General features: G+C 48.9%; 1 protein-coding gene across 1 annotated transcript; it reads left to right on the forward strand.

The window, feature by feature from the left end:
- Window positions 1-536: 536 nt before the first annotated feature.
- On the forward strand, window positions 537-8,134 carry LOC142817370 (uncharacterized). The gene is made up of 2 exons (XM_075894395.1): window positions 537-916; window positions 7,254-8,134. The coding sequence occupies exons 1-2, from the start codon at window positions 689-691 to the stop codon at window positions 7,680-7,682; spliced, it is 657 nt and encodes a 218-aa protein (XP_075750510.1). The 5' UTR covers window positions 537-688; the 3' UTR covers window positions 7,683-8,134.
- Window positions 8,135-8,335: the final 201 nt, after the last annotated feature.

Raw genomic sequence — 8,335 nt, forward strand, 5'->3', positions numbered from 1 at the left:
GCAGCAATGTTGCACCGTTTATGTCCTATTCGACGTCGCATTCGGAAGCAATCGTAAATCTCAGTGGAAGAAGGAGACCTGGAACCACAATTCGTATTTCTCAGGGAGACGTCTCGCATCAATGACCCTTTAACCTGCAGCTTTCAAATGGCGCTAAATATGTTGCACGAGAACGTGCCTTGGTACTTGTCAGATTTGAAACGAGGTCGTAGAGAAAAACTGGCCTGAATTTGGGCACGGCAGCACTACCGCTTTTGCATGACAACTAGAGCAACTTGACGGGGCCATTTTACGACGAAACGTTGTGGTATAACAAATACAAAGTCAGGATATAAACAAACATTTGATCCCCATTCTCGCACATTTTCATGTAACTTTATACTTCCGATGATACTAGCCAGGAACAAAGTACGGTTAGCGCAGTGGTTTCTAATAATATGAGGCATAGATATATAGTCTGGACGGAGATAGAGAGGCGTGGATAAACGGTTGCGCATATAGCGAAGGCATTAAATAAATAAAAATGGTGCGGAGCTCAGAGTGAGTATCTTGAAGCCTGCAGTTGTAAACTAAGGATGGGCATTTTCAAGACAAATGGTCAATTAATGCAGTATATAGCTTCAGCAGACAGCATGAATGAAGCAATACGTACATACACGTTAATCTTGGCGGCGTATACGTGAGACTAATGCGTACGTTGTTTTATTGTAGAGGAGCCGTGAAGTTGGCGGCATCGTCGCCGGTGACGGGCAGCACAGACGATTCTGTGCTGGGATACGCCAAGGACCAGGACCTCGTGGCGCTGAACACCACGCCCACGCAGGCTTCGCTGGACAAAGTGATGACCGGAAAAGGCGGCGTCGCAACGCATCCGGCAGCTGGAGTTGCCGCCGAGACCAGCTGGGCCAGTTTCGAGGTCATTGCTATGATTTCTTATACGCAATAATGCCATAAGCACTCATATTAGGAAAAAAATTCCAGTTCTGCTTATATATAATTAGTGAATTTGGGCTTGCATTTTTTTTTTCAGTAAATATAGCTAATGTTGTGGGCGTCTCGAAATGAACTGTCGAAACGAACGGACACCGCAGACGCGGTCGGGCAAATCGAACAAATGTGCAGTATCGACGGAAAAATACTAGTGACACGCTAAATAGCGTTAAAGAACACACACAACATACATAACAAGGTACGTACTGTGAACACGGCGTCGCCGACGGCCGACTCACCACAAGAGATCCACGAAAAATGACCCGCGGTGTCGTATACGTGGGCCTATACCGCAGGAGACGACCGTCAACACCCGCTGCCGACCCCCCAAAAAACTCCCTTGTTTCCCGTGCGCCGGCCTAACCTTTTCACCTTCCGCCGCGCGGTGCTTACAGCACCACTATTGACTCCATAGAATGAACCGCCGTAAAAGATTGAACAAATTAACACCTCAAGATGAACTCCTCACTCGGCGGTCGTTAAGCCAAACTGCGACTATATAATTCAAGTGACGCGCGGGAAACGATTTTACACGGTGTAATAGTATACCCCGCAGTGTTTATCACGTTTAAATATCGCGTTGATCGTTGACATTGAGCAATTGAGCATTGATGTAAAGATTACGTTGTGGGAATAAACAGCTGTATTTATTCATGCACAATCAAATGTGCATTAAACCGAATTGAGACGACCTTGGCGACAAGTTCACAGTAGCGTATGCCCCGCGTACTGCGTGACGTCAGGGCATGTTAAAGGACACCAGATGGTCTAAATTTCCCGAGCCGCTTCCACTGCGGCGTCTCTCATAATCATCTGGTGGTTGCTTTTGAGATGTAAAACCACAGATATTGTTATTGTACTATCCGTGGATATGCTATATTCTTTATCGCCTCCTCCTCGTTTTTGGTAATATTTTTGACGGAGACTACGCCTTGTTGAAGGTCGGTGTCCATTTCAGTTCACGAACGCCGTTCTCGCTCCTTTGCGTAGCAAATTTGCGCGTCGTACCACGTCACATGGAAATGTCAGGCAATTGCCGCCTTAAAACCAATATCAAATCACACAGCGGAGCGATGGGAGGAGCTGCTGGCCAGTGAGAACCTGCAAGATCAACCGAGTGTGATCGACAGGGCCCGCAGAGCGGCTGCTGCAAACGGAGCCCTGAACTAAAGTCTCCCCCCCCCCCCCCCTGCAAATCAAGAACCTCCGACTACTCAGAGCTTCTCCGCAGTAAAACCCTCGAGGGTAGGGTAGGGCAGCTAGAAAACGTCTCGAAAGACGCCCGACCCGCAGGAGCGAGGCCGGTCAAGAGCAAGCCGTACAGCAGACCACCTGCGGCTGAGAACAGCTGCATAGAAAACTCGAGTAGCCACCATGGCGCCGCCTAATGAATATACGATTTGGCAGTGGAATTGTCGTGGGTTTCGTCGTAAGCGGGGTAACCTGCAGCAATTCGTAAAAACCAAGCAAGCACCAGATGTAATCGCCCTCCAGGAAACTGGGGGGACCGCAAAATTATCAGGATACAAATCATATAGCACTTTAGCTGAAAAAGCAACAGTAACCACACTGATACATCGTAATATAACGGCTGTAGAACACGATACTGGCGTACACAACATAGACCACGTCCTACTAGAAATTCTCCCGTCTCGAAAAAAGGAGGGAAGCTTGTTTGTGTTGAACGTGTACAGTCCACCACGACAAAAGGTAAAGTTTGGCTCGCTTTTCCGCAAAGTGCTAAACGTAGCGGGCAGACAAGCACTGATCGTCGTGGGCGACTTTAACGCACCACACGCCGCCTGGGGTTACACCATCGAAAACGTTAAAGGCCGCAACCTGTGGAACGACGCGCAGCACGAGGAGCTCACGCTAATAACTAACCCACAAGACCCTACCAGAATGGGGAACAGCGTCAGTAGAGACACCACGCCGGACCTTACATTCATAAGGAATATATCCAACCCTCATTGGACCAACACTAACGTAAATCTAGGCAGCGATCACTACATTGTATGCACAATTTTACAAGCAGGTCCGCGTAAAAAGAAAGGTAGAAAAATAATGTTAACCGAGTGGGACACCTTTCGTAAGATAAGAGAGGACGATGCTACAGAGACCATCGAAGATATACAGAAGTGGACAGACACACTCCAGCGTAGCGTGCAGAAAGCCACCAAACATGTTCCCGAAGAGGCAGGAATGGAAGAAATGGACAGCAAGCTCTTACACATGTGGGAGGCAAAACGCAGCCTGCAAGAGCGCTGGAAAGGTCAAAAGCACAACCGGCGTCTAAGAAAGAGAATCGTCGCGCTCGACAGAGACATAGAAGACAACGCAAATAGGCTGTCCCAGCAGCAGTGGGCAGGCATGTGCACTTTAATGAACAGGCAGTTCGGAATGTCCAAAACTTGGAACATTCTCCGAGGCCTCCTTGATCCAGAAGGCACGAAAACAACACAAAGACAAAACCTGCAACGGATACTACACAGCTACGCAGGTACAGAAGCAGAGCTCTTACGCGAGCTACGCCAGACATACGTAGGAGATGCCACAAAGGCGCGACTCCCAGAGTACGAAGGGAAGGATAACGTCGACCTCGACGCCTCCATAACAGAGGCAGAGATTCGATACGAGCTCGGACGACTCAATCCCAAGTCCGCCCCGGGTCCCGACGGTATAACAAATAAAACACTTCGCAACTTAGATGACGAATCCGTCACTGCTCTCACAAAGTACATAAACGAATGCTGGGAGAAGGGCGCCATACCCCAGCAATGGAAAACCGCCAAAATCATATTAATACCCAAGCCGGGCAAAAAGCCGCTCATCGGAAATCTCAGGCCCATTTCATTGACGTCCTGCATTGGAAAGCTCATGGAAAAAGTAATTTTAACGCGTCTCGTCAGATACATGGACGACAACGAGCTATACCCACACACCATGATCGGCTTTCGACCAAGACTCTCGACGCAAGACGTCATGTTGCAGCTAAAGAATCAAATCATAGACGCCGAAACGCACACCCTGGATACAAAAGCCATTCTGGGCCTTGACCTGCAGAAGGCATTTGATAACGTCACCCACGAGGCCATATTGCGCAACTTGCAAAACCTACACGTAGGTCGGAGAGTGTACGATTACATAAAAGATTTTCTCACCAACCGTAAAGCTACAATCACGGCCGGGGAAGCGGAATCCGAAGAATTCGTTCTAGGCAACAAGTGAACACCACAAGGTTCGGTGCTTTCCCCTTTCCTATTCAACGTGGCGATGCTTGGTTTACCCTCAGAGCTGGAACGCGTCGAAGGGCTTCAGCACAGTATCTATGCGGATGACATCACCCTATGGGTGACGGGCGGGAGCGACGGTCACATAGAAGAGATTTTACAACAAGCAGTAAATACGGTAGAGCGATACGTGGAGAACAATGGCCTAAAATGCTCTCCTCAAAAATCGGAGTTATTACTCTACAGACCTACAAGCAGAGGTCGCAAGCGCATTCACGAACGACACAACATCACAATCTTAGCAGGAGGTTACCCAATACCTCAGGTACAACACATAAGAGTTCTGGGACTCCGAATATCCGAGAACGGACATAACGGGGAAGCAATAAAGTTACTGGATAACAACACCCAACAAACCATTCGAATGATTCGAAGAATCGCCAACAAAAACTACGGCGTGAAAGAACACAACTTAGTGCAGCTCATCCAAGCCTTCGTCGTCAGCCGCATAGTGTATGTGACCCCATACCTCAAGTTGCAAGTGGCGGAAAAACAAAAGATAGAATGCATAATTAAAAAAGCATATAAGCAAGCCCTCGGATTACCGATCACCACGTCTAACGAAAAGTTCGAAGCGTTAGGAATGCATAACACGCTAGACGAACTTATTGAGGCTCATATGATAGCGCAATATGAACGACTCGCGCAGAGCAACACGGGAAGACACATCCTGCACAAACTTGCAATAACGTACGCTGGCCAAAGCGGCAATAAATACGATATCCCAAAAGAAACCAGAGAGCGCATCATAATACCTCCGTTACCCAGAAACATGCACCCCGAACATCACCGGGAGCGGAGGAATGCAAGAGCGAGAGCACTGCACAAGAAGTTTCAACATGACGCGGACGTGGTATATGTAGATGCAGCCGAATATACAGACGGTCGACACATGGCAATAGTCGCTTCAAATCAAGCGGGCCACCTGCTTGCTAGCGGCACCATTAAAACAGGAAATTCGGAAATCGCTGAAGAAACGGCCATAGCGCTGACGCTTGCGTCCACAAGGGCCAGCGTCGTAATCAGTTATTCTAAAACCGCGATTCATAACTTCGCTAACGGAAGGGTCTCGAAAGAGGCGTTAAGAATCTTAAATAACTTTCGCGGAGAGCGCGACGTTTATGTTATATGGACGCCCGCCCACTCCTCCCTCCCGGGCAATGAAACCGCACACACCCTAGCTCGAGAGTTAGCGAGCCGAGCAGGGGCAGGAATGACGCGGAGCCCGCGTGCGGAGAGAGACCGCATGTTCAGTTACAACGAAATTACCAAGCACTACAGATTAGGGAGGCAGCACTACCCGCCACCACACTCCTCATTAAATAAGCAGCAGGCGACAGCGTGGCGCCTATTACAAACAAACACGTTCCCAAACCCAATCGCTTATAATCATTGTTACCCGGACCTCTACTCAGACAGATGTAAACACTGCAATCAGCGGGCGGACCTCAAACACATTATCTGGGCTTGCCCCAACATCGTGAAGGGGCCAAACACATACATGAATACGGAGCAGTGGGAGACCGCGCTGCTAAACTCAAGCATCGAGGACCAACTACAGATCATCAGGCAAGCCGAAGATGCCGCTAGGGCCCAAGGACTCCTAGCTGCCATCTAAGGGAGGGGAGTCAACTCCTCTAACACTTGCCGTTTCAATAAAAGTTGTTTCTCTCTCTCTCTCCGCAGTAAAATGTCCTGTAAATGAATAAATAAGTTTTCACCACCACCACCGTGCAGTCCGAGCACCATCTGAATAAACCGAATTGCGGCCAAATAGGACCGAAATAACAAGCGTTTGATGTCAATAAACCATATACATATGCAGGCGAATATTTTAAATGCGGAGCATTTTTAGTCGCACGATGTCACGCGTCGTGCGTTGTCCACATGCTCACTGCGCACGCTCGCGCCTCGCGTATTGTGCCGCATGCTTGCGTCTCGTGCCAACTGTTAGCTCTTCCCTCTCTCTCGCCTCGCAAGGCCGACGCAGGCAGTGTCTGCTGGTAAAAACAGACTGCTCGAGCTGCACAACCGTTCACTGGCCACCCCGTATATGTACATGCTCTGGATCGCACATCAGCGTCCCACCACTCGTTGAAGGCAACGCTTCTCCTTCATACGATACATAAGAATAATAAAAACGAACTAATAATAAAGCGTTGCCAAACCATACCCAATTTCGCAACATTAATGCGATGCGCCCTCAACTCTGCGACGCATTTACTCAAGTTCTTCCGTGGGAAGATGTCGGCGACACTTTGGGGGCGAAGCTCCCTAAGCCGTGCGTCGTGCGTCCGTGATGTATCTAGTAGTAGTAGTAGTAGTAGTAGTAGTAGTAGTAGTAGTAGTAGTTAGCCACCTCCACGGCCAGACTGGAGGAGCGGCATGCGCGCACCCTTTTCAATTGAGGGCGAAACCCGCGCACGTTAATCATGAAAAGATAGTTGTTTTTGATGAAATAACTTACAGAGACGAGTATTGCTGACTTAATCTTCAATAAAATTTGCCTTGAATTTGATGCTTACTAAAAAAAAAGTTCCCATATGCTTCTTAATAAAGCGTGCCTATTTGACCGAGTAGTAACGACACCCGCCATCGGACCGTGGGTACGCGAGATCGAGACCCACCTCGTCAAGAAATTTTATTATGTTTTATTTATTGCTTTCCTTCTATATCTCCTCTAACATTCCTTCCTCCAACGCGTTGCTGTGAGGCGCGAGATCCCATATAGAATAGAGGTAATTCGGTATGATAATAGTTTTCTGTTTACGCGACACGGGGCTTTACAGCCCAGCTCTTAACAGAAATCACTCGTTGGGCTTCAGCATGCGCTTCGTCTTTGTGCATGCATGTCTCGAGCTTACTGTTTTCGCTGACCGTTTCGCTCCGACCCACGAGGTTAACTGTTTTTTTCTAGGTCTTCAGATGTATATAGCACCGACATTCGTAACACACAATCATCTATCCTCGCAGGACCGGCTGCTCCGGCATCTAAAGATCAGCCGGGTCAGCTCCATTGCGTCCAAAAAGAAGACCGCGACAGTAGAGGAGGAGCCGCCGGGTTCACGAAAACGCCTGTTGGTCTTTCTGCAGACGTCTGTGCTGACTGTCTGCGAAGTGGGCGTCTGCGTCTCGCTTGTGCTTATGGTGGCGAGCTTCACGATACTGTGGAGGCGCTCCAGTGCGGAGGCGGCGGCCGCCCTGGCGGCTCGCACTGCCGCGTCCGCGGCCCACGACATGGCGCGCTGCGATGCCATCGAGTGCATCCAGCTGAACGCGCTGCTCAACGCAAGCATAGACCGCGGCGTGGACCCCTGTCGGGACTTGCACCAATACGTGTGTGGCGGCTGGAGCAAGCGTTTTCCGGGAATGAGCGTGCGCCAATACACGCAGGCAAGCTGATGCGAATCACAGCCTTAGTGCTGCTGAACCCGCAGTGTCCCTTACGCATTCGTCTAAGGCGGCTAGAAGGCGAAATCTGTCTTCTTTTTCTTCTTAGCCTTTCAGTGATCCTCCCCTGCTCCTAATTATCTTTCTGCACCTAACGTGGTTTTGCATAGCCTCCAAGATCGGAGGCTATGTGAATGTCTGCATCTGATCTGGTTTTCTCACTGTCTCCGCGATCCGCCCATCTTGGATCCAGTGACCGTGTCATTTGATGACGCCATCGCGTTACGTCATGTTCTGAGATGTCACGCAATGACTTCAGAGGCCTGTTCTAGTCTTCGTGCGCCAACCGCAATGCCACGATAAGGTCAAGAATTTTCCCACTTTATGAAGAGAAGAAAGATATTGCAGAGGTCCTCACATAATGATCTTTTTTTTTGAATAAATCGAGTTGAGGCCGACGCCAAGAGATGCCTGTGGCCAATTTTCACGTTTTAAGAGGCAGCTAAGCAATATTTTAGCATATTTAGCATTGCGTGAATAGTTCACTGAGTTCAATTGATGTCACATCCGAGAACAATTTGGCCTTTACATTGTATGAGCGTGATGATGATGTTTAGTCATCAAGCTAGCTGAAATGGCAGGTTTCTTGTTTCCTTCACAGTGAT

The sequence above is a fragment of the Rhipicephalus microplus genome, chromosome 5 (genome assembly GCF_043290135.1).
Source record: "Rhipicephalus microplus isolate Deutch F79 chromosome 5, USDA_Rmic, whole genome shotgun sequence".
NCBI classification, from domain to species: Eukaryota; Metazoa; Arthropoda; class Arachnida; order Ixodida; family Ixodidae; genus Rhipicephalus; species Rhipicephalus microplus.